At 42.5% G+C, this 26,345-nt stretch overlaps 1 protein-coding gene across 2 annotated transcripts in view; it reads left to right on the top strand.

Annotated features, from left to right (window-relative positions):
• The window catches only part of ubr3 (ubiquitin protein ligase E3 component n-recognin 3), a gene marked incomplete at its 5' end in the record, with an annotated part of 32,902 nt that extends 8,128 nt beyond the window's left edge, over positions 1–24,774 (top strand). The window contains 19 exons of one of the 2 annotated variants that reach the window (XM_079169902.1): positions 83–253; positions 1,189–1,221; positions 2,096–2,541; positions 3,473–3,561; positions 6,347–6,496; positions 7,770–7,903; positions 8,636–8,746; positions 9,030–9,230; positions 9,708–9,844; positions 12,767–12,852; positions 15,749–15,854; positions 17,503–17,603; positions 18,651–18,775; positions 20,149–20,256; positions 20,498–20,623; positions 20,892–21,071; positions 21,952–22,161; positions 22,308–22,447; positions 22,777–24,774. In XM_079169902.1, the coding sequence (XP_079026028.1) occupies positions 83–253; positions 1,189–1,221; positions 2,096–2,541; positions 3,473–3,561; positions 6,347–6,496; positions 7,770–7,903; positions 8,636–8,746; positions 9,030–9,230; positions 9,708–9,844; positions 12,767–12,852; positions 15,749–15,854; positions 17,503–17,603; positions 18,651–18,775; positions 20,149–20,256; positions 20,498–20,623; positions 20,892–21,071; positions 21,952–22,161; positions 22,308–22,447; positions 22,777–22,894 (2,772 nt within the window). In that variant the 3' untranslated portion in view covers positions 22,895–24,774. The remainder of the gene's footprint in view (positions 1–82; positions 254–1,188; positions 1,222–2,095; positions 2,542–3,472; positions 3,562–6,346; positions 6,497–7,769; positions 7,904–8,635; positions 8,747–9,029; positions 9,231–9,707; positions 9,845–12,766; positions 12,853–15,748; positions 15,855–17,502; positions 17,604–18,650; positions 18,776–20,148; positions 20,257–20,497; positions 20,624–20,891; positions 21,072–21,951; positions 22,162–22,307; positions 22,448–22,776) is intronic. The other variant, XM_079169903.1, reaches the window with a different exon arrangement.
• Positions 24,775–26,345: the final 1,571 nt, after the last annotated feature.

Below are 26,345 nucleotides of genomic sequence, written 5' to 3'. Positions count from 1 at the left end.
TTAGTGTCTGAGTTACGGCCACGCTTCTCACTATCCAGACTTCTAGTGTCCATCAGTGTCTTACCGGATCTTATGCTTCCAGGAGCCTTGCATTGAGGAGCACTGCCATGACAGCTGGTTCCCTGGCACAAACCTGCTCTCCAATCTGCATCATGTCATCAACTTTGTGAGGGTTCGGGTTCCTGAAACGGCCCCTGAAGTGAAGAGAGAGGCCCCTCCTAGCACCAGCACTGAAGCGTCTTCTTATGGCCAGGTAATAGGTAGCTCTGTGAGCTGAGCTTGATTACACTACCATTGGTTACAGTGTGACGTCACTGTAATTAAAAACAACTGCCAGACTGCCAGTTTGTTATTTGCTGTATGGCTCCTCCCAGTACAAACGGCAGTGAATTAAACCAGCAGGTGGGCAAGAAAGCTGAACTTCTATATGCGCAGGACGCAGACATTTTTCTAAGGAGACCCAAATTAAAAGGCCAATGATTATTGGAGCACAATATAGATTCATAAATGCTTATTTCACATAGCATGTAGTGGCTGAGTCTGATTAGAAAATGTGCTGTAATGTCTCTCACAACTTTTAGAGGTTGTGAAAATGTTGCTCCACCTGTTGCTGTTTGATTATAAGCTGACGGGGACTAAACATTAAACCTGCTGCGTCATCTGCCTCTCGCACTGTCATTACATTCTAAGGAGTTTCACCGCCATTGCGTCTACGTCACAAGAAGCCCTCCTGCACAGCCAAAGGGAGCGTAGCCAAAGACATGTCATCAGCGTGAGGTTGTCAAGCGACAATTGGAAAGTACAGAAAGTGATTGCTCCCAGCCAAGAAATTAGACTTAGACGGGTAAACACATCTTTTCCCATTCAGATTTTTGGAGAGGCTCACATATCGGTCTTCACCAGAAAGTTTGGGGTCGCATCCCATTTTTCACCAACGTTTAAGAAGGATAACCATGACATTTGGTCCCTATGGGATAAACCCTAGTTACCTTGGTGCTCCCCTTACTTTTTCATGCTCCATGTTCTTACATTACATCAACAAAAACTTGTTTTGTCACATTTTCTTTGAGCTCGCTCTGCCATTCATATGGTTTATGTATCATCTTTAGTTGTTTGTTTGGTCCCTTCATGTTCCTCTTTCATATCCATCCTATTGTTGTTGTTCGTTTTGCTGCACTTGCTCTACAGAACTCCAGACGTCTTTCAGGGAATTGGAGAGAGGTAGCTATCCATTCCTATAAATGGGCTGACGGCTTCGATGCCACCTGCAGCTGTGTTTGTCTACTTTTTTTTTTTTAATCGGAATTATGAAAGAATTTCTTTGCACTTTGTTTTGTGCTTTCCAAAGGAAGTCTGCCTTGGTGTGTTGAGGTGTGTTAAGGTGTGTGTGTGTGTAAAATGCTGCGCTTCAGCAGTTTCCCTCCCTCCTGACTGCTGAAACTAATTACATGTGAGATGCAGGTTTGGGTAACCACTTTTTAACCGCATGGCAGTATGATTGATGTTTCCTTGACTGGGCTGTATTATATAATTCCATTGAACAGTGCGGCTCAGGTCCTTTCTGTCAGGTCAGGTCATGGCTGTCCTCCAGAAGGCTTGTGTGTGCCCATCACGGTGATTTGAGTTTTCTGCAGGAATACGGATGTTCTGGTTGCTATCAGCAAAGTTATTTGTGGTCAGCTAAAATCCTATAATGAGCATTTCATTTTAAGTGTATTGTGCTCGTCTGACTATGGTAATGAATCAGCCCTCCGATCCATCAAAGTCCATCCGGGATGTCATTTTAGGAGATTGTGCTCAAAGACGCGGCACCCAGATGCAGGTGGAATAAAGAGATGCTGGTCACAAGAGTTTTCTCTTTTTATCTGTCTGCATGTTTTGCTGATATGATGTCGGATTGATACTTGCAACGTTATGTGCTGTGATGAATTCTGTTTGCGTGGGACATCATCTATCTATGTGCCACATGTGTTTTACAGTGTGTCCGTATAGCGTTAATCATAGGGCATGGCATTAACACTGCCGTTCTCATGATGTTGTAAGGCGTTTCTCACACACACACACAAACGTCTCTGCTGTTCTGTGCGTTTCCTAGAACCTGCGTGAAGCTCAGGTGTTCAGCCTCGTAGCGGAGCGGAGGAGGAAGTTCCAGGAGATCATCAACCGCAGCAACACCGAAGCCACCCAGGTTGTGAGGCCCAAGAGCTCCTCGACGCGCTGGGTCCCACCGGGCACACCCCCGCAGCTGGTGACGGAGATCCTGGAGATCCGGGAGAGCATGCTGTCCCTCCTCATCAAGCTCCACCAGAAGTTGTCGTCCAAGCAAAACTCCCTGTCCCCATCGTGGCTGGACGACATGGACACGAGCCGCCACACTCACGGAGACGGCATCACGGCCATCGAGCGCATCCTCACCAAGGCGGCCGCGCGCAGCTGCCAGATCAAGCGGAGCATCCAGGACATTTGCGGAAAGGTGTGTCCTCCTGTGCCACCGAAGAAGAACAGTCCCGCTGACAAGAAAACCATGGATAAGGAAGAGAGGTAACATAATCGCGAACAGTGTTTCTTTGTTGAATAACGCATTCACACAGCTCCAATGCTGCAAATTAATATCGCTCATTATTTCTTCGCCGTGGATGAGAAACAAATATTCTTCATATTACCAGCAACGAGTGGCCGAAGCAGCAGCAATGATTATACTTCTTTTTAAGCCAAATTTACTGAATTTAAATGTATTTAGGAAGACGTCAAAAGATCTTTATTTGTTTCTGACTCTCCTCTCCACATTCACCCACTAGTCCGTCTCTCCCATTTACCTCCTCTAACGATGATGGAATGGCCTATAACCATTTCATAATTGTCTGCTTTTTGGGGGGCGGCTTCAGCCTACAGACAAAAGGTAAATTGCTGTTTCCAAGGCAACCATCAGGCAGCCGTGCAGTCAGTGGCAGCGAGAAGCCGCCGCCGCCGCCGCCCATTCCTCACGCAGGCTGCTGGCGCCCCTGAAGCCATCAGTGAAGATTATTGAGCTGTGACGTTCCTGTCAGCATTTGTTTATGTCTTCTTATTAGGGACTTCATTTACAGTCCGCTCTCACCCTGGAAGCCTGCGGAGCGGGGCTCAACCCGCCGTATTAGTTCAATAATCAACCTTTCCAACTTCTGCAACACGGCCTTGTTAAAAACCGGACACCTGCTGTGTGTATTTAAAGGTATCCCCCGCTACATGGAAGCATCTGTTGCACATGCTGTGGGGGAAATGATTAAAGTCCTTTTTTAAAAGAATATCACCAGGAGAATTTAAAGGATGTGAAAGTTCTCTGCAGGTACAGCGACACCTCCAGTGTGTCTTAAGTGTTGATTTAAAGGGATTATTTTTTGTATGACCCTATACTTTGTTTTTGCGCCTTGTATGTAAATTAGTATTCAGTTGGCTTTAGACTCGAGTTGAATACTGCATATTCTTCTTTCAGACGTCAGAGAGCAAGAGAGAGACAACAGAAGCTGCTTGCTGAATTTGCCTCCAGACAGAAGAGTTTCATGGAAACAGCCATGGATGTTGGTAAGAAAGAGACTTGTTGCCTCAGTTTTGTGGTCTTAGAGCTTTAAACTACCAACTCATCAGTCACTGCAAATATTCAGGTTGTAAAGAGGACCCCATCATGGCAGGATGCTCTGCAGAGCAGGAAAGCAGCAGCACATGTGCTCCCACAGTCTTTACTTGGCATACTCACAGTAACTAGTTGTAAATCAAAGCGCAGTATTCACTCTACTGTCTCTAGCTTAATGCTGTTCAGGCGAGCCAAGAATTGTGAATGTATTTTTTTTAGTTACTAACCCGTCATTATTTATGCTCGTTAACACGAGCATAAATAAGGTGAGGTGTGTGGTGAAGGTGCTTAACAAGGACACCTAAACTTGTCTAATCCGGTGAGTTTTAAAACATGCATATGATTCATTTTTATTTTATTAGTTTAGTTCTAGTGGAATGAACTAATTTCTCTGGGCGGTGTTTTATTAACTGCAGACCTCCTCCTTTGTATAGTTACGCAAACTACCTTCTAATCTGCAGTTTGCACATATCCTGTTCTGGATATTGATGCCTTCAGGACCGAGTACAGCTGCAACAACCTCTATGATAGAATGTGCTTATCGTCCTGGTTTGGTTGTGAGGTGTACAGGACCTTATAACGCATAAAACACACCGTGACACTTTTTAGTTTGAAGGACATCTTGCTACTGTAGCTTTAGAAGAACAGTGCAGTTGGCTGAAATAAACATTGCTATACGTTTTCATTGGGGCAAGGTGACAGTGGGCCGAGTCTCTGCAGGCCTGTTAGGAGAAAATGAAAGCCGAGCGCTCCTTTGGGAGTGTTGGGTGGCCGTTGGCTGAGGGCACATAGGATCAAAGCGCTAATAGTGGGCTGGACTCCGAGGGCCCACCATGACACATCATTGTTAGTGAATGAATAATGGCTGCTGTGATCACACGGACCATTCCGGCCGGACTGTATTATGACCTCCTCTGCACACTTCCTGCTGAGCCGTAACTTTCCTTGCTTTACTTCAAACTCGCTGCTGGCTTTGCTTCGTGTACCGAAGTAAGATTTAAATGGGAAGATGACGATTAAATCAAAGGAATGTAAGATGTTTGCAGATTAAAAAAAAAACTTTAAATTATATTTAGGATATTAGGAACTTCTGTTCTAATGTTAATCTTAGCATAACTTCTCTGGGTCTCATTTATATACGTTGCATAGGTACAAAACAACCTGACGGGAGTATGTGTGCACCTTTATGGAACCTCTGACCCATGCTACAGCAGTCTGGGGACTGTAAACTGTCGACACAGGTGGTGAATTGAAGCCAGAATGCATAATTAATAACAATATCAAACATTAATTATAGATCTGTGTTGTCATAAACATTCCAGCCAGCTATTGCCATAACTATTTCATGAGCACCTTTCAATTATAAAAGTTATCAGACAACTCAAATTCTATATCATTATATAATAAAAATTATAAAATGTAATATTGGATATGTATAATTATTAGTTTATATTTATTATAAAACTATAAAGGTAATCAAATCAATCAAATTCCTAAAAACATTGCCCCAGTCATTAATTAGTTTTAGTTTTATTCACCATTTTCTTTTGTTGAAATTGAATATTTCCTTCCCAATAAAATGGAGGTGAATGGATCTTCTTATGTTGTACTTATAGAAATGAATGTCTTTCCCGAAATAGTGTCCCTGTCACTCAGAATAATCAACAGAGCTCACTGAGAAGAGTCTTAATTGCACCCGCTTTCGACTGAAGTAGTCCCCAGAGTAACGTGGACGCGCTAACTAGAAAGAGCTGTTGCAGTTACATTTTTAAATATCATATTTCAGACGCACACCAAATTCCACTCACCTGTGTTGTATTGGGGTGGAGGCCAAAGATGGATCTGTCTAAACCTGAACAAGTTATCCCAAACCAATCTGCGAGGAGACGGTCATCCTTAACCTAAGCAACGTTCTTCAAGAAGACAAATGACTCTATTAGCATACAATACCTTTTTAAGAGAGTTCACAAATGTATACTGTAGGAAGCATAACACAGCAGCACACCAACAGTTAGTGTGTCCTTGTGGCCTTACCTTTCGTGTTGGGGGGGTGACTCCGTTTACTGGGATGTCCCGGGGCTAAAGCTATGGTGTTGTTGACATCTAATGCATCTTTCATTTCCCCAGGAACACAGTGACCTCTCTTGAGAACATATTCTTCCAGAAAGCAATAAATCAATTTCCGACACAGCTTGACATTTGTCCCCAACATTTACTCCTCAGATTGAACACGGTTCTTAACATTTAAAAGTGATTTCACATGTTTAATTCCTAGTGCTGTGCCAATCATGCAGATAGGGGTGGCCAAGAGTGAAGTTACGTCTGTTCCCAGTGTTGATAGATATAACGTACTTAATTCTTCTTCCCTTGACTGCCTGTAGTGACGAAACCACCCACAGGAATCATTAAACACACCAAAATATCAGAGTCGGAAGTGGTTTCTTAGAATTGTAAATTAGAAAGGAGCAGTGTTGTGTAACTGAATGTGGCGTTGGCCTGGTATGTGGCCTTTCAGACCACATTACCTCTCGAGTGTTTTTCACACAGTTGGATGCTTTAATGCGTACAGATCATTGAATAACTTCTCAGGTTCCCCATAAAATAGTTTTCCCATGATTTAGTAATAATTAAATTTAGCTGTTGCAGTGTATCCCATTTTCACGTTATAACCTTTGAACATTTGTGAGGAGAAGCTTTTGCGACCTTAAGATTTGTACTTGTGTGTGTGTGTGCTAGAATCCCCTGACACTGAGGCAGCCATGGACCTGGGAGGGTCCGAAGTGATGGAGTCTGAGGTTCTGTACGACTGCGTGATCTGTGGCCAAAGCGGACCGTCCACCGAGGATAGACCCACCGGCCTGGTAGTTCTCCTCCAAGCATCCTCAGGTACAGCATCTCCCAGCATCCTCCCCTTTCATTCTCAGATGGTGAAATTAATAACCTACACAGACTTAAACCACCCGTCACCATTTTAAATCTGTTTGCAATCTTGCCTTTTAAACCAAAACTCTTAATGGCGGCACCTTTGATGAGGATATCTTTTTTTTATTTTTTTTTATAGGTGGGTTAACTGTTGTTTTGATTGGCTCATTTATCATTCACGCTGACCCCCTGCTCACTTGTACATGGAGCCCATCATTATAGAAGGTTCACTCTTTTCCATTCATGTGGACAGAGGATCACTCGTATGTCTGATTAGTAATTAGTCACCTTGTAAAACAGTTCAGAAGACCTAAAACTCATAAATTCTGCCACCAGTGACCAACAATGGGTCCATAGTAGTATACGATTACATTGTCCTTTTCGGTGACCAGACACCATCACCATTTATTTAGATTTCATGGTTGCTGAATGCCAGATTGTGTCTAATTTATCAGTCATTGTTCACACTGAAAGGCAGGCTACTGAAAGGTAACAGTAAAGCATACTGCAGGGCAGGAACAATAAGTCGACTGATGGAAGGTAAATGAACCGCCCTTCTTTTATTGATGATCAATTCATTGTTCATCAAGTTATTTATCAACATATAAAAATCCCAGACATTCACTGGATCCAGCTTTTCAGTTTTCACAGCTGCTGCTTTGTGAGGATTTGTCATTGTTAATTGAATATCTTTTGGGTTTTGGTTAGACTGTCAGTCTCTAAATGCTTCGCTCAACTAGAGACTGAAGACGATCTCCCTGGTAGCATCGCTAAAACTGTGTGGAAACAACTATAGTTAAAAAACCTGCATATCAGAACCAATCCAAAGTCTTTTGGGCAACCCTTCACATTTGGGTGGTGACATGATGATGTCATGTGCTTTTAAACACGGTTGTACCAGAAACACATGCACAGAACTCTTGTCACTACAGCTGCTCTGCTAACGAGCTAATAGACACACAAAGGTTTGTTAGCAGCCGTTCTAACACCAACTTTACATTTAGTGATCCCGAGATGATTGGTAGGCGGCAGTATCTCGCTAGACTGGGTTTGGGTTGGTGAGCAGGATGACAACAATGAAGTATGACGCTGTCACCTAAATGATCAATAAATAAATAATCCATCGTGTAATGACAATCCCAATCCTTGACCTTTTTTAAATATATACTGAATAACTTAGACAGATTTATCATCATCTCATCATAATTCATAACTGACCTCTGTGATTGGCTTTCAGTGCTCGGACACCGCTGCCAAAGCAAAGAGGCAAAGAAGCTACCAACTAGTGACGAAGAGCACATCTACGCTGCGGACACGTGTGGAGTGGCTCACGATGTCCGGCTCACGCTCATGCAGCGCTTCTTCAAAGATGTACGTGTCTCAGAAAATATTGTCCGCTCTATGCAGGAGAGGAATGGGCTGAAAGCACTTAGAGCACTATTGAAGATGTAAATTTGTGTGCGTTAAATAACGGCTTAAGCAGCTCTTATAACAGTCTTTCATCCTGGATTTTCGGATTTCTTGACAATAAGTTTAAACTGCAAGTCAGCAATGTGTGCATCAGCTGACGTCCCTTTAAGAGACTGAAGGATGTCAGAAGGTCCTTTTTTATAGAATGCATTTTTTAAATGCTGGTGGTAGTTACATTATAGGGCAACTAACGCGCAACATCACTTTAAAGACATTATTGTGTGTGACAAACGGTAGAATACAAATGCATACACCAGTAGGCAGCAAAAAAAAAATACAAAAGTCATCACTAAAAAGTTTCATTGAAAATTGCTTTGAGCGAGCTGCTTTCATTTGTTTCTCATGGCAAACTTGTGTATTGATTAGCTTGCAATACAAGTCCAAAGCAAAAATGATGACACAAGTTGAATTGGATTTGATGTAATAAAAAGTCTAATTGGCCGTTAAAGGATGCTTGCTTGAACATACCTCATCAACAGAGTGTTCATCTTAGTTAGTTAATTCAAACTTAAAAAAAAAAATCTAGTTATTTATCAGCACCACAATTATAAACAAAAGGTCCACGAGGTTGAACGTTCGAAGACATATTTGCATGCTCTAATTGACGTGATTTTTCTTATGTGAATTCTGCAGAGCTCTTGTCTGCAGTCTGTGTCGATAGGTTGGGACGGGGGCGTCTACGTGCAGACCTGTGGACACACTCTGCATATCGATTGCCACAAGTCATACATGGAGTCTCTGAGGGTAAGAGAGAACCTGACCTTATGAAATGATTACTCCTCTCATCACAGTAGTTGTTTGACAGAAAATTGATCAATGACAATTGATTCATTATTGAAGTCATGAGTCAAGTGAATATACCAAACTGATAGACCTCGATCCACTGGTTTAGTTTTTTCCTAATGTAAATGCTGTGTGGACTAAAGATTTAGTGTCACATTTACAGAAATGGTTCAGTCCTGCGTTTCCTGTTAAAATTTTACTTTAGATTGCGACGGTGACTTTTAACTTTCCCGTGTCTTTACAGAATGACCAGGTCCTCCAGGGTTTCTCTGTCGACAAGGGCGAGTTTACGTGCCCGCTGTGTCGACAGTTTGCCAATAGTGTTCTTCCCTGCCGCCCCGGGCGGGGCACAGAGGCCGGTGCCTGGCACTCACCCACAAACAAGAAGACGTTAGTGCTCGTCAAGGAGGTGGAAGAGCTTCAGGAGAAACTTGGTCCTTTCCCGGTAAGTTTTACAATAAGTACCCCGTATTTTAACTGTACTGTCAACTCATTACCAATTGGTGGCAACATAGACTGTGATTGTAATTACTAGAAACAATCCGCCAATTTCAAATTGTCGGGTGTGTTGACCTTTGATGCCAAACAGGACTGTTCTATACATGATTGAGTGCTACCTTATTACACTGTGCAGTGTCTTTTGTGAGGCAGATAGTTGGTCAATTTTGATGCTATAAGCTTATTTTATCGAATATCCCAAACTCCCCACGGAGGGGATAAAGAACAAGGAAAGGAAGGAAGGAAAGATAATCTGTGACTCGTTCCCTGCTTTTGGATGTGTTTGATAAGGTTGCGGACATACAGTAGCTCTAATTCAGTGTCGGTTTCCTACATAATGCATTTTCTTGTGCCAGTAAGTATAAATGTTTCAATGTATTCAAGAAATGATTTTGACTTTATTTTCATTTTTTCTGTATTTTAGGTAGAATCCAACTTGAGTAAAGAGATGGAGCTGGTTATCAAAGACATCAAGAATACCACCCAGAAGAAGTACATGGACTATGGCAAGAACCCCGGCTCCCCTGACAATGACTTCCTCTTCATGTACTCTGTGGCAAGGTGAGGACAGAGTTTCACTGAGTATTATTCTTGGAGGTGGTGATGGGCATGTAATCACTCAAGTGGGGTTATGAATTTAACTTTTCATTTCCGTTGTGTACATGTAAGTATCTATAGGTGACAAGGTGTCCTTCGAGCCAGCCCCACAGTGCAGTGTGGATGGGCTGAATATTGCATAAAACATCAATTAAAACGTAGTTTCATAATCGGTAGACTCCTTTACTCTAACCCTTTCCTTTTTCTAGGATACTGACAAAATACTACCTCAGAAGTGGTTGTGCATGTGTACGTATGAGCAATGACTTCGATTCAATTCAGTACTTTATTGCCACGTCAACCCAGCTGATAGGAATTTGCCTCAGTGCATCTCTAAAAAACACAAACAAGTAAATAAAATATAGGGAAACCCGTACTATGATGACATGATATAACCCTAACGTGTTTTGTGCGGCTATGTTTGTTTTTAAGTGCTTGTTTCTTTGTACTGCTACCTATCTACTGTTAAAGTACTTGGTGGCTGATGCTTGTTCTACTACTAAATATAATTGTGTGTCGGAGTTAAAGTATCGAACAGCCTCAGGCTGTCTTCCAACTGAAACTCTGGAATCTCCTTCCAGAGGGGAGGGATTTGAAGAGGGAGCAACCATGGTGAGGAGAGTCAGAACCCCCAAACCCACTCCAGAAGTCGATTATTTCATTGGTCTTAGGAATGTTTTTAAAATCCGGTTGTTCCCCCGACACCACTCCACTAGGGCCCCCACCTCAGCCCTGAAGCCTGATTCATCACCGTTCCTAATCATGCCTGCCACTGGTTGTGTCATCTGTATATTTATACGTCAGATTCAGAATGAGATGCACAATCATTGGTGTATAGAACGTACAGCAGAGGTGAGAGAACACAACCCAGAGGGGCTCCATCAGTGGGAGTTAAAAGCAGAGAGAACATGTTATCCTATCTGACAGAAAACCTAAAATCCAGTTACATAGAGACTGATTAATTCCACGCACCTGAAGTTTATCAAAGAACGTAATGACTTGGTCACATTGGGTTGTCTCTTAGCGAGTCTTTGTGTCTACTGACCTCTGTGTGTCTGCAGTCCTCTTTGTGCACCACCGCACACAGGTTCACACACATCTGACTGTTGAGACCAGCGGGCCGAATGTCTGCTCTTCGGCTTCTCTCTTAATGCCACTTCCTCACCTTGAATAACAATGATTGGCCGAGCAAAAGGACAGTAGGCTCCTCTCTCATTGTCACATTCTTGCTTTGTTAGCATATTAATCCAGAGAGGTGCCTTGACATTGAACTGAAATTCAATACGGCAGTTGTTGCACAGCACTCGCGCTAAATATATTGATCGCTTTGCATTTCAAACTCGCTCAGTGGTCTGTGAAGGTGTCGTCTCTTCTTCATACGTGTCATTTTGCTGCTGCGTCGGTCCTGGAAGTGTTGCAAGAACAGCACCCGTCTGAAGTAGCATTAGCAGCTTTGTCGTTACAGGCCGCAGTAAAATGGTATTGACTCTTGCTCTATCTTCGCTCATTAGGTCTGACTTGAGTATGGATTTATTTATTATGGACAGCTGATCTTTTAAGTGGTCCTTCACACAGCTCTTTTATGTTACATTTTTGTGGAGCGTCTTGGGGTGAGCTATTGGTCTAAGACACGTGCTGTATGATGTAACTGCGATGTCCCGAAAAGGCCAGAAACATGATCTTGAAAACCAATTCCAGTCCTTTCTCAGGTATATGTATCTTCTCAACAAGCTAGTCATAGATCACAGAACTGACTGGCCTTCAGTTCACCTCGGGGTCTCTTATTTCTCACCCCTCCCAAATCCAAAAACTCTGCCCTTCCAGGAGCACAACCATCAAGACCTTTTGCCCACCCAACGCTGTGGTTCCCTCAGCCCTCCACCCTGAACAGACAGATCCCCTAAGTGTGTCTGGGAGCCTGTTGGCACTCTGAAGTTCAATGAACAGCGCAAATTGCCTGAGGAGTGGAAAATTCCTTTGTCACAGGGGCACTCTTATCAGCAAAAGCCAGATGGAGCTTCACCGTGGCTGCATTATCTTTGTGAAATTGCTTTTTTTCTCCCAGGAAACCCGAGGATTTGCCCCCCCGCCTCCCTGGCCCATAGAAAAAAAAAATGGCCGGTGGCGAGATGAAAACAGGCCCAGATCAGTCTCATTTTAATAATACCTATCGGCTTCCTCCATCTATGTACTTTGTGAGAGCTTTTAGTTTATTTTTTCACTGTTTTGGTGTTGGGGGAATTAAGATTCAGGAGTGAAATGTGTTTGGATATGCATGGGAAATGCACATTGGGGATTATGCATGAACTGTGGTTGGAACAGCTTTTATGCTAATGGTTCAGCTTGTGTAAAATCAGTCTGGGGAAAGCTGTCATTTAGTTGATACGGAATTGCTGCTTCAAAACAGGCGCGGCAAATGGCTCGACGAGGCAGCATCTTTCATCTTCCTAATCAAACTGGTAAAAATGGCAGGCTACGTAACCAAACGCTGAATATGATGACACTCAGCCATTTATAGCAATACCTCCATCCACTCTCTCACGCACGCACGCACACACACACACACACTCTGCTTTAATGGCTGAGGCGGGCTAGCGTTTGAACCCCACCTTTACTGATCATGAACTGTACGACATAATGAGAACTTTCTTGCAAACATGTGGAAATCTTTTTGACAGAGGGTTAGTGATCGGCAAATGATCGCTTTAAGCTATAGTGTACCTTCTAGAGGTGTACGTGACAATCATGGTTGGGTTGGTTTGTGTGTGTGTGTGTGTGTGTGTGTGTGTGTGTGTGTGTGTGTGTGTGTGTGTGTGTGTGTGTATTTTACACATATGCACTTAATGAACTGTTGTCCTAACACAAGTCATGGCTCTGTCTCCTCAGGACCAACCTGGAGTTGGAACTTGTGCACCGGGGAGGAAATTTGTGTTCTGGAGGGGCGAGTGCATCCGCCAAACGCTCGTGTCTCAGTGAGTAGCTACTCATAAACCTCTTCATCTTTCATATCCCACAATACATTACCTCCTCTGAGTCTTATGTTTGCTAATATGCAATGTGTTAAGTCTGATGTGTTAGTTCAAGGGGAATACCTTATATGGTCCCTTTTTTTTAATTCCTGCAGATGTTTGACTGTTTTAACTTTTCTGTTAGTTTTCAGGGGATCTGCAGTGTTTTCACTGCTGTTTGACTAAAATGGTATTTTAATGCTGTGCCATGTGAGATGTTTGGGTTGGCGATTTAAAGTGACGTGTTCTTGCAGGCGGCTGCATTATTTCCCATGAGCCTCTGTGTAATAACGTGTCTGACTGGAGCTCAAACTTTTTATTCTGTGTAACCGCTGAACCATTAAAAGAAAAAGAAACAAACAAATGGTGGATTAGCAACGGCAGGCAACGAGAGGTGCTGTCCCAGGTGAGCTGTTGGCAGCAGTCCGTGTAAATGAAGCAGACAAATGGGTCAAGTGCTGTTTTAGTTGATTGTGTCACAGTTGACAAGGGCATGTGCCAAACACCAACCACTACCAAAATGTATTATATTGATGACGTATTCAATATTTGTGGATATGAACGCGTCAGAAATAAGTTTGTTGTACAAACTACACCCCATTTTGTGTTTGTCTAATTATTCTGCCAGAGTTGGGGCTGCTGCACTGGAATGGCCTGTCATCCTTGAGTGGCTGAAAAGAGATTTCACATTGGCGGCTTGCCATTTCTGAGCTACATTAACCACGTAGCCATGCTGCCGGCCAAATTGACTCAGTTGCAGTACATTAGTGTTCGTTCTTCTTAGGCAAATGGGTTTGAAGGGAAAACGGCAGACGTGTGCTAACTGAGAGCTCATGGGGCTCCTCAGCCTGTTTCCCAGAAGGCACTGTTTCAGTTCCACTGATGAGGATGCGATGGACCACGGGGCAAGCTGCCTGCAATTCCCTTGAAATGGCCTAAATCCACTCTGGAGAGTCAGCCTCCAAATAGCACGTCCTTGGTTTACTTAACTGCAAACATTTGAATTAATCTTGGGGACTCTGTGGCTGCGACTGTGTGGGGAGTTAAAGGGAATATTGAACATGTTGGTCTCAGTACTTGGTGAGTGTTGACAGCTTTTATTTGTATTATTTAACCCCCTTATTTTGTGTGTGGTTGATAAGATTTTACACGTAGACCACTGTATGATCATAGGCCCCAGAGGGGACCCATGCAGTCGTCAAATACCTGTTCTATCATTGTTTTCAGGGAAAAAGTGTGTGATGGTGATATAAGTTCTTAAACATTAACTAGAGGATAGGCCTCTCTCGTGGAAGACAATTTAGAAAGCACAGGTTTAAATGAACTCACAGTGAAGGACTCTTAATTCGCTCTGGCACAGAGGACACCTCTAATTACTCTACAAATGCCCCCTGCTTTGCTTTACTATCTTATCTTTTCTTTGTGTCCAAGTGTCCTACAGTTGCCTCACTAGCGGAGGAAACGCTCTTTATTGTTTGCTTCGTAGCAACTTTGTCAAAGCAGACTTGTTACAACGTTTCATAAAAATGTTTCACAGTCAACAGGGATCTGGACAACGATTATAATTCATTAACACACACAACATTTAACAGCAATTAATATGCTCTCCTCAAAGCCACCAGACTCTGGCCAGATGGCAGTAATTTTACCTCGTTGATCGTCGTATAACACACACTACATTCAAACTGGACAGACAAAATGAAACTGATCGAAACCATCTTGATCTTCCACTGTTCCAACAATAACCACCTCTGGTTTGGTTGAAATGACCCCTTCATTAACAGCGTTAGATGTGAGAAGAAACATCTGTTATATGCGCTCCTTAAAGACACCAGACCGTTCCAACAACATGTAACATTTTAACTGTTTACTAACGCTTATTTCCAGGTCCGTTTGTGACGTTGAACGTGACGCACCGGGGGAAAAAAACATAGAAAGGCAAACTCATCTATACTGGCAATGGGAATCTATCTATAACATTCACTTTTTACAAAACGGGCTATTTTAATTGGCTTTGGCGAACAAACCTAGCCGTAGTGAGGGCAAATGGGACGCAACAAAGGACACGTTTGCTTTCTTCGTGTCGTGTCTTTGTTTACCTGTGGAGGGCAGTGTTGCTCCAGGTATCGACCGTTCACAAAAGTCAAATTGCAGAGCTGATTATTTGAAGCACTTCGCTGCATTACAGCGTCATAATTCCCTGTAAAACAAAATCAAATAGGATTAGTGTTGCTTATTGAAAAGGAGTTAGTTTAGTGGTGCCAGTTCATATGGGATTTATATCTATTGCTCTTTTAATTTCTGGCTTTTATAGGACTTGGATTGAGTTCATAATAAGAATACATTGGTTTGTTTTTTAATAAGAAAGGCAAGAACATGTTTTTATTGACGTCTAAAACGACTTCCTGCCTTTTGCCCATGCTGCGGTTTGCTGTAATGTCATAGATCTTGGTACTTGTAACAGGTTTGCTCTGGACAAAGACAATGGAGGCTGTGAAATGTCCTGCTATTAAAAGCTAGTGTTTACACAAGAGATTGTGTGTGTGCGCAGGGGGTCTTTTCTCATGTTCCATTAGTTTCACAATGAACAGGTGTGACCTGACCAAAGAGTTGCTCAAGGCTATCGAGCGCTACCATGTATCCATCTGGCCTGACCTGCTTTTTATCTGAGCCAAACCATTAGCCTGCAGTCGGTTTCTAGTCAGCTGCTTCCATCATTTGATCAGCACTGGTTGCTGGTGGAGCGTGACAATGGACACTGAGATAAACAGACACGTTCTGGGTTTGTTCCTGTCAGACCTTGTCAGGAACGTGACAATGATATGTTTTGGTGTTTTTTTTCTCTTTTTTTTTTTTGCAGATCAGCTGTTCCATGTGCTGGCCATGCACATGCGTCTGTACAGCATCGATTCAGCCTACAACCCCTGGACTAAGCTGACTCAGGTGTTACAAGTCCGAGAGGCAGAGTGAGTGACTTTCTCGATAAAGAACCTCTGCTAACAGAAGATCTATAGATCTGTTCATACGTTTGTCATAACCTCCCCCAGGCTCTAATTTCCCCTCACACTCTCCTTCCTCATATAAACATGCAATCAAAGAGCCACTTTGTCCGCTCTCTAAACGCCACCATTTCGTCCTGCCCCCCCCCCCCCCCCCCCCAAACAGCCTTTTTCCTTTTCACACAAAGAGGAGCTAAAAACAGCAAAGGGACCATTTGTGGTTTCCATAGATACCAATAATTGCTGCATCTGGCAAATTACCGGGCACTCCACAGAGAGCCAAACGACCCCCGTCAAATTCACTGTACTGAGAACAACTGCAGCACAACAACGCCACCATACCAGCACGGCATCTCGGGGCTCCCAGCTGTCCACCTTAGCATCACCAGAAACCCGTATTTAACAAAACACAAAAGGCACGGTTTCTACCGCGCACACTTTCTCATTCTTCTGTCTTGAATCACGACCGTATGCCAGCACATGTTTCATGCACACATGTGTTGGGGTTGTGAGGATTGATGGTGTGAGTAAAACAAATGTGAAAATCTCCTGGCAGCACTTAACAACACAAGATGAGCTTGAACAACCTTTCCTCCCTGTTAGTGTTGTAAGACAGCTTCTGTTACTATTAAAGTGCTCACAGCCATCCAGCATGCTCAGAGGAGCCATTTGCTGTTTAAAAATACTCTGATAGGGTTTCAGGAGGGAGCGATGTCATTGACACCCTGAGGCAGTCAACCGGATCTCGCCTAGTTAAATAGGACAAAGAGAAATGTTCCTAAATGGATCCAAACATTGCTCCAGCCTTATTTCTGTTGGATAAACCAACGAGGTTTTGCATCAAGGTTTTTTTTTTTACAGTATGCAAATATAGTTTGTGTGCATTGGTCTTAGCAGGGTTGAACACGCTGTCCTCTCAGGCTTTCCTCCAATGCACAGTGGAATTAACTGGTGAGTGCTTTGGTAATGGAAGAGTATTATTCTTTCACTGCAGTTCTTCTCATTCAAAGCCCCCGAGGCTCTTTTCAAGAGTAGAGTGGAGATTGGAGCCTCACTAAATTGTCAACAGAACAAGACGACATTTAAATGGAGAGGGCACACAATGCGAAAATGTAACCAGGGCTGCATTAAGGAAGTTGTTAAGGGAATGCAAGGAACAGGCCTTTTCATGCCATGTGTATAAGCTAATTTAAAACACCAAGACCTTTGCTCGCATACCTTTTCTTTTCAGACATGCAATACATCGCCGCCTTCATCAGGAATTTAAAGTGGTGGCTTTTTAGGATTCAGACATCTTAGGGCTTTATTCACACAATGGGACATTCACAGAAAGAGACAATGCTCACACGATGTTTGAGAGAGAGACGGAGTAGACCGACATGTTATATTATCACATTAACGTAATGAGGGGCATGTCTGAAAGGGGCTTATGTAAAAAGTAGCACAGCCAAAATTAACCATATTTACAATGGGCGTGTAATAAAGAGAGAACTTGTATTTGACAATTTGCGTGGCCTTATTGGTTTTATTCATGAATAAATGCATGTCTTTCTTGTTTCTTTCCCCATCACAGTAGCTATTTGACTGATTGAAAGCTCTTTTGTCTGTTTTGCAGTGGCTTTGAAGACGAGAGGCCCGAGGTACCCATGCTGTTTCGGGACATCCCGTCCCTGCTGATTATCTTTGTGCTAACAATGCCACAGCCTCTGCGGAAAGGTACGGTTCCTATGTCTGCATCACGACGCTACGAGAGAGCAGGGAGTGTCTCAGCAGCTGCTCCACAAGGGCAGCCCCATTATCTGTAGTAATCAGTGCTGAGTGCTGGAAAGAAGCATTTCACGTCTCTTATCTGTGCTCCTGTTGCCGTCATTTGGCCATGAGGATCAGAGAGACGTGACCCTGGTGATGGGAGGGCTGCACCTCCTTGGTGTGCCCTTCATCTATGGCTTGTCGCCTCATCTCCTCCATGTTGGTACTTCACTAGAAAAGGCGGAGGGGCCACCCCGAAGACCTGCTCCAACACGCCGAGGTCTCTTTAAACGAGAGAAGTGTCTCAGCAGGACAGATCATTTCATTGATGACTGAAATAGTTTGACCAATGGAGCAAGGACGATTTGGATTTGGAATAATTGGTAAAAGGGACTTAAATGGAAAGTGTAGCTTTGGGTTGAAACAAAGGATTGTTTGTTTGTCAGATTGTTCTCAAGGTGGTGGTGTTTCACAGCACGTAGCATATCATTGTTACAGGCTCTCTCTTTTTTTTTTTGGACAGAAATAGAGGTTGAGGTACTTTGCACGTAATTGCTATAAAGGGATGGCCTCCTTTTTTTAGTTCCACCTTTTTTAATTGTGTGTACTTACAGTTGTCGTGAGCAGGACAGTGGAGCTGTCAGTAGCCCTTTGCTGTAGAAGAAAAACGAATGGCTCTCTTTGTGTACATTTAAGCCAAACTTAAATATCCTTCAGCCTACGTTTTCCACCTGAAACGCTCTGCTAATTATCCTGCACTTATCCACTGTTCAGTGAGGCTCTCTGTGCAAGACTGTGAAATACAATGGCCCTGTGAATAGCTGCCAGCCTTCTTTTTTGTTGTTAATGCTGGAAGATCTTTTAAAATTCCCACATTAATCACATGTTGAAGTAATGGTTTGTGTTAATCCATAATACATTAATTAACTTGTGTAAATTGTGCTTCTCCACTTCTGTGTATGGTCCCACGTGTCTTGGTTTGTATAATCGATGTCACCTTCTCTCCCTGTGTAGAGCACTTTACCTGTGTGGTGAAGATGCTGTACAACCTGCAGTTCGCTCAGGCTCTGGCTGCACTCTCGACCAAGTTCAGCCCAGAAGAACGGCAAGCCTGGAGCACATCTGGAGCACTCAAGAAGGTAAAAGTGAGCTCGCGTGAGCCTGATTCATAATGACATGCTGGTGCGAAAATGTATTCCCCTTATTTTTCCAGTGTAACTAAAGAATGTTCTGATAAGAAGGTCATACTGTAAAGATAATGGCACAGCACTTAAAACAGAATGAAACCTCTTTCTTTTGTAATAGTTGTGTAAGGAGAACTATTTCTTTGCTCTCTGTGTAGTTTCAACCCTGCTGGCCAACATTTTCAAAAGGTGTTAAAGTCTACTTGTATCTATAACGGTAAATCCTTGCGTATGAGTTAGTATTGAGATGAATCGAGCCCCCTTCGGTTTCATTTACGTGAGTTCCACTGTCGCTCCTCATTATCTTGAAACGTACGATTGCTGGAGAGTGTTTCATTAATTGGCTATCTGTCTTCAGTCTATTAAATCTGTATTAGTGCGTAGCTGACTTGAATGTCAAAAGACAAATAGCTGGAACCCTCCTCTTTAGGGTGTTTCCATCCATAATGGAGGTTGGGATTAGTATCTTCCGACTACATTGTCCTCAACAGCAGTCCAGGCATTCACAAGCTGCCATTAAGATGGATTTCAAATCCACAATGAGGACGGCATCCATATTCGGTGGAACGCCATTGTAATTAAATTTGAAGTAGTTAAAGAAGATGCGGTCTGAACAAAGGTCAGAGCCTAGAGGGAGGAAATCCATGCACTTGAAATTCCTCGCCTATAAATCTATGACAAAGTACAGCAGACGAGATAAGACTGCTGTTTTATATTCTACCACCTCCAGCCTGATAAATGCATGCAGCCTTTCCTCTATATAAAATACTCGCCAAACCGGTTTATTTTTTTTATCAGAACACACATTCAGTAATGTCTCCACCACTTATCAGATATTATATTGTAACGAAAGAATTATTGTCCTCTGCTCATTCTGCATAAGTCATTATATAAGTGACGCGTTCTGATTTCCAATATTTATTGTGATATGTGACATTCTTCTACTTACAAACTAACAATAGATTGATAAGGCTATGACCATTTTATTTCTTCTATGTGTTTTTGTCCTTGGTTAAGGGTCATGCGCTTGTATTAGTCATTTCAGAATCCCTGTAGGCTTTGATAAATGTTGTCTGCAAGAAACAGCAGGTATCCATCTGTGAAATCATTCAAAGTGACTCAATGAATGAGTGGCGTATGCCTTATGAGGGGCTAATTTAGACTGCTGATATTTGTCATGGCTTCATCAGTTTGAGTTCACGTTAGTACCTCATTCTGCAGGTGAACCTGAGTTTTTGGATCCTCCTCCTCCTACAGACGATGTAATGTTCTCCCCTCGATTGAAATGTTTGATTTCATATTGTCAATGTTTTCATTTTCTGCCACAGAACGCTTCAAATGCCGAGACGTCCTTTGAAGCGCTGCTCAGTCACGTTATCGGTGAGCTCTCTGAGGACAAGAGTGTCTACAAGGTGAAAACTGAAGAGACGTCAATGGTGAGGCACTAAAATGACTGTTACGTGCTTCAGAACGTAACTGCCTTCAAGGTGGCGCTCCCTATCCCCTCATTCTTGTCTTTGCTCTTTTTCATTTTCTTTGAAACAATGAAATGGCCATTACCATGAAAAACAGGGGTCTAATGTCGCCACTAATCTCCAGGGGAGATATATATCACGGTGTTATCAGCAGGCTGTTGGCTGGTTATTGATCAACTGCCGCTGTTATTTCCCTCCCCAGCTGAGCTCCAGTGTGTGGTCTCCACAGTCGATCGAGTTCAGCCTTCAGCAGTTCTGTCTGCCCTTCTTGCGACTCTCATGCCTCCTGCAGCATCACCTCTACGGAGACAACCTAACTTGCTGCCCGGTATGTTTTACGATACAAATCATCCAACCTGCTGAAGCTACCCTACCTTTTTGTATCCTTGCAGCGAGAACGGTCAACAGTTCTACTCATCTTGTCTCCATTGTTTTAAAATTTCTCCTGATTTCGACATGAAACCAGCATGGTTAACGTCTCATTGCTAGACTAGAGTTTGGGTCCTTTTAGATTCGACTCGTGAATCAAAGGTGTTGGTGAAAGCAAAGAGCGAGTGACCTCACCAGCTGCTTTCTTTTTGTGTTTGTGTCCTCAGGAGGAGGAGGAGTTCGCGTCCTTGGCTGTGTGTTTGGGGATCTTACCCTCGGCCCCTCAGCCGTCCACCATTGTGCACAGTGCCTCATGTCTGAATTGGGCGGTCGGCGCCTTTGGCTTGGTGACACAGTGGTGCACTGAGGTCACAGGGCTCACTCAGATGCAGGCAGAGCAGTCATTGGTATGTGTGTGAATTTCAGACCAGAGAAAATATATATATAACTATATTATTGTTCTTGATAAGATTATCTTGCCATATCAATATTTGAAGCCAAATATATACAGGTAAATGACATTTTAAAGATATAGTATTAAGAAAGAATGATAACTTATTTAGCAGTTAATCTGGCCATGTGTTTTTTTATTTAAAATTGTAAATCTGAGGGCCAATCAGGACTCAAAGCTGAATGTGAACATAGCTTCCAATCCAGTATGACAATAAAACTGTAGTTCTGCCCTTTTAACAAACTTCATTGTGCTGTATAAGTTTGAATTCAGAAAATCTCAGCATGTAGTCGAATTTGAGCTTTTGGAGTTTTCAAAGAAAGTGTGAATAGTCTCTCGATGCAATTAAATATTCAAACCATGTATTTAGAACTTGATGTCCTGTGAAGGATTCATGTGCCTCAAGTGCTATTGACACTTGGAAATTAGTTTCAACCTTGGTTGACAAGGTCCATAGCTGTTAAGTGTCTCTGAGGAGAACGACTGGCATAACTAGCCATGTGTCTTATTCCCCTCGTCCGCCAGTATTTCAGTATCCTTGAACGTTGTTCATCATTTTGTGTCTTGCATGTCAATTTAGGTTGCCAATACTTGACAAAGGATGTTATTTATTATTACATTTTAGAGCCGAATGATGTCATAAAAAGTTGGTAAATACATTTTTATTTGGGCCGATAGCAAGAAAATGCTTTACAAAATGTATCACTTGTGAGCAGCCAGTATCTTTATTGAGACTTTGGGGTTTGAAGATAAAATGTATTGACTGCAGTGCGCAGTATAATTCTGGCCTGATTTCAGTACATTTGACATACTTCTGTATTTCTTCCCCTCTGAAGACGATGCTTGTCCAGGAACCTCAGTGGACAGCCCCCCGCCTTCTCCAGCTGCCCGACAACTACAATATCATCTTCCAGTACTATCACAGGAAGGCCTGCACCGCCTGCAAAAAGGTGCCAAAAGACCCCGCACTCTGCCTCGTTTGTGGCGCCTTCGTCTGTCTCAAAGGCGTGTGCTGCAAACAGCAGGGTATCTGTGAATGTGTTTTGGTAAGTTCCTCGGTGCTTCAAAATCAGGGCCAACACAACCTAATTTACAGGTGTAACAAATTCCTAATGTTATACCTCATTGCAAGATTAATTTACATATGTTTGACAGTGTCATGATGATTTTTAATACTTTTTTCTTTTGACAGCACTCGCAACATTGTGGCGCAGCTACAGGCATCTTTCTACTGATTAATGCCTCGGTCATCATCATCATCCGTGGACATCGTTTCTGCCTGTGGGGTTCCGTTTACCTTGATGCTCACGGAGAGGAGGACCGCGATTTACGGTACGGCTCATCACACACAAACAAACACACACTCGCACAGTGTTATGCAGTTCACTTTATACAGGTAAACCATATTCATAATTCTGTACCGTTCTTTCTGCATTGCATTGTGAGACAATAGTGTATATAAACGTCACAATAAGAGTAACACGAGTTATTATAACATCATGATTACAAACAGAACAGTGAAGTACAAACACAGTTTTCTCAAAATCTTCTTAGAATTAGGATCTAGTATGAAATTGAGGCACATTTCCTTTTTTAAATACTTATTGCTGCAAATACAACCCAGTTCTCACACTTGTTTTCCCCCTCTGGCTTTTCTCCAGCCGTGGCAAGCCTCTGTTCTTATGTGAGGAGAGGTATCGAGTGTTGGAGCAGCAGTGGGGTTCACACACCTTCGATCACATCAATAAGCGTTGGGGGCCTCACTATAATGGACTCTAAGATCTTCCAAAGTCCACTGAAAACAGCAACCCGTGACCGAGACGTGTTTTTTTTTTTTTTTTTCTGGCTTATGTGTCTGCCTCGATCAAAATATTCGGGGACTCTTAACGTGATAAACACAAACATCCCAGTGAGGGTATTGCTGCCACAGCCTTGGTTTATGTGAAGTTTGGTGTACAATCATAGCTAAAGATTAACACGTGTGTGTGTGTGTGTGTGCGTGTGTGTGTGTGCGTGTGTTTAAGTGATTTCTTTTTTTTTTGTGTGTGTGATTTTCAACAGGGAAAAACAGAATTCGGTAAGCTCAAAGTGAAAAGCACAACTTTGCCCAGAAATTCAATTGGTGTGGAACATATTTATTCGGGTTAAAAATAAAAAACAAATCAAGTGCTGAATGTCCCTGCAAAGTTTGATTACTTTTTGCACCATTTACGATGATGTTAATGCATATCCCTTTTTATTTATCGAAATGTGCTCTGCTGCGCTGGCATGAGTTTCGGGCTCCTGACGAGTGTAGCGATGTTATTGCAATGTGCACTCAATATCTGCTGACATGTGAGGGTAGGCAGGACAAGTCCACCCATCAACACACAAGAGAGTTTTTTTTGCAAACAAGCAAAGGCTCTTTTTATGGGTCTAGTTGCAATCCATCCTCAGGAATTTATTTTGTGTTTGCTGTTTAAAATACGTTTTTAGATATTTAATTAAATGCTGCTGCTCATTGTTCAAGTAAGTAATTTTAACTTTTGTGAAGATTTTTTTTTTTTCTTTTTCTAAGGTTGTGCTTTGAGTTTAAGGAAGATGGCTTGGAATGTTGACTCAAACTCCCGTTAATGTTTAAGGCGGTTCTGCGGTCACCTCACTGCGCTCACTACAGCTCTCGGTGTCCCGCCCCATCGCGCAGCGCTCTCTGTTCCTGGTTGGTTCTGAAGAAGAAACTCTTAACACAGCTAAAGCTACAACCTGTCAATGAATGATCGATTCGTCGTCATCGCTCTTCAAAAAGCCACAAGTCAAAAGAATTTAAGGTAGCATACATTCTTAAGAAAGAAAAAGTCATTGCACTGATATGGTGTCCTGCTGCGCTGGCAAAACTCGACACCATGACGGCAGAAATGTTTTATTGCTTCTGTCAAAAGTTTCCTCCAGAAACTTATAAAATTCAGTGACATTCAAGTTGCTTTTGTGAAGAAATGTCAATAATCTTCACCCGTCTGTGACGACAAAATACGTTTTCCCCCTTTTATGCTCTTGATTGTCGAGTCCTAACTGCAGTACAGAGCGTTTATTGTGATGACTGTCCCTTACTCATGCGTCATCTAGCTGTGATTTATAGTTGCATTCCAACATAACAAGATTATCAGAATTGAGTACACTGTGCATGACATCCTTTTAAAGCCACCATTCGTTAAGTTAGCTACTTGATTTTTTTGGGATTTTCTTTTTTTGTTTTCTTGAAGAGAGGACATTTATCCAGCTGTGCCTACAACAGTGTTTTTGGAGTGATAAACAGCACACTGCTGATATCAATGACGTCTGATTTTTGAAATGCTGGGCCACATTGTGCGGCGTCGAGGGATCTTTAAGGAACAAGTCAACACTTGAAAAACCTTCCTCTTGAATTCATGCATTCTGCTTTTGTGTTTACCGAGTTTCTCCTCTCTTCTTTATTTTGCAGTACCCACTTTGTAAATGACCGCAACCAAATAGCCAATGAGTAATGGGTGTAAATTGTAACTGGAAGCTCTTGTGTGTTCTCCTGTATGAATGAAGAGAGAATACAGTACATTACTGTAGGTGCTGACTCAAACTTTCTGAGTTTGACCAGAAAGTATGACTTGGACATTTAATGCAAAATGTAACATATGTGAATAAAATATAAACACACTGATTTGTGTCTTTTTTTTGTTTTCTGTTGCCAACTTTTCTTTTCACTCATTCTTTATCTCCACATGACTGTTAAGAATCATTTCTAACGGGTGTAATTTCAGTGAAATCTGACTGACTTGAGTTCTAGACGGACAAGAGGGAAAACAGGATTTCATGCCACCGCTATCATCTTCGCTGCCTAAAGCTCAAATATTACGTTCTGTAATGACCTTTCTCTGGTCTCAATCCACTGATGTGGGCTGTAGTGAGGAAATGTGGCTGGTTTGGATACAGACATCCACCTCCAAACTGTGTCCACCAGGGGTCTCAGTTCACTGGAGCTCATCAGATTATAACATCCACAGACGAATCCTGTGACCTTTGTGAAAGTATAATGTGACTTTATACCAGAATACAGCTGGTTTCCAAAGCTGCTAGATATTTAAATGCAACTGAGCAGATGCATCAGTACACACTAGAGATCACTGAATTATTTTCAGTGTATGCTAGTTGTAAGTGGGTTTGTCTTTTTCAGAGAAGACTGCAGAGAAAATAAAATAAAACTCGGAAGAAATCATATTCACAGGTGACTGTTCTGTGGATTTCTGAATGAACTGTTTATACAACTGGCCGGTTCAGAGCACCAGAAAGCACTTTCAATGCCATGTGACTGAGCACTTTGAGGAAAATTGGGTCAAAGTTTCATAAACAATGGCCACACAAAGCCTCTCTTTTCTGCCAATTAGGCTAAAAGAAAAGGAAAAAAAAATCTAGTATTGACCAGCTGAGGAATTGTATCTGAGTTGAACCACCGAGACTGTGTGACAATGTTCCTGCAGAGAGATGCTGGTGCTGGAGGCAGTGCTGCTGCGAGCATCACTGGACATTTCCTCATGCACCTCCGGTCCAGGTAGGTACACTGCCGCCCCACACAGCATGAATAGACTATTGAAGTTGATATTGGTCAGCTCAGAGCTTCCGGTCTGCAGAACAACATGCTCAGATGTCTATACTGTTAATAATTAAAATCCCCTCGCTGAGTAAACAGGGGAAATCAGTTCGGACATGTTGCTATGGACGGTAAGCTGCACGTATAGACTTGTTTAGTTAAAGCCAGTAACAGTAAGGTTTGTGTACAACTGTCTACAGCGTTGGCTGTGTTGACCCCGATAGACAAAGATGGATACAAGACTGAGCAGTAATCCGCTGATGTCTGAACCACTTTCCCCTGTCTTGCAGATTTTAGAGATGGAAATACGGAGGCTGCGTACTCGAGGTAGGAGTTGTTTTCCCATCATGCAGAAAATGCACATGCTATACACTGTCAACTGGATTACTTTAATAGTGGTGCTACTTCACCTACAGGCTTTACTTTGCAAAAATATGCATAGTGGTGTTCATCAACAGTATATAGTTTTACAAATCCAACTTTTAAAAACCTCAACAAATAGTTTCAAACCAGAAAAGAGAAATAATGAGAAAGAAAATACAAATTGGTCTGTAGGGTCACAAACTTATGATAGTATTTTAGAATTTCTTTGGCTGAGTTTTCCCCTCAGGATATCATTTCATTTGCAAAACT

The sequence above is a fragment of the Pholis gunnellus genome, assembly GCF_910591455.1.
Source record: "Pholis gunnellus genome assembly, chromosome: 12".
Lineage (NCBI taxonomy): Eukaryota > Metazoa > Chordata > Actinopteri > Perciformes > Pholidae > Pholis > Pholis gunnellus.
This window is presented reverse-complemented; position numbering and strand designations above follow the sequence as displayed.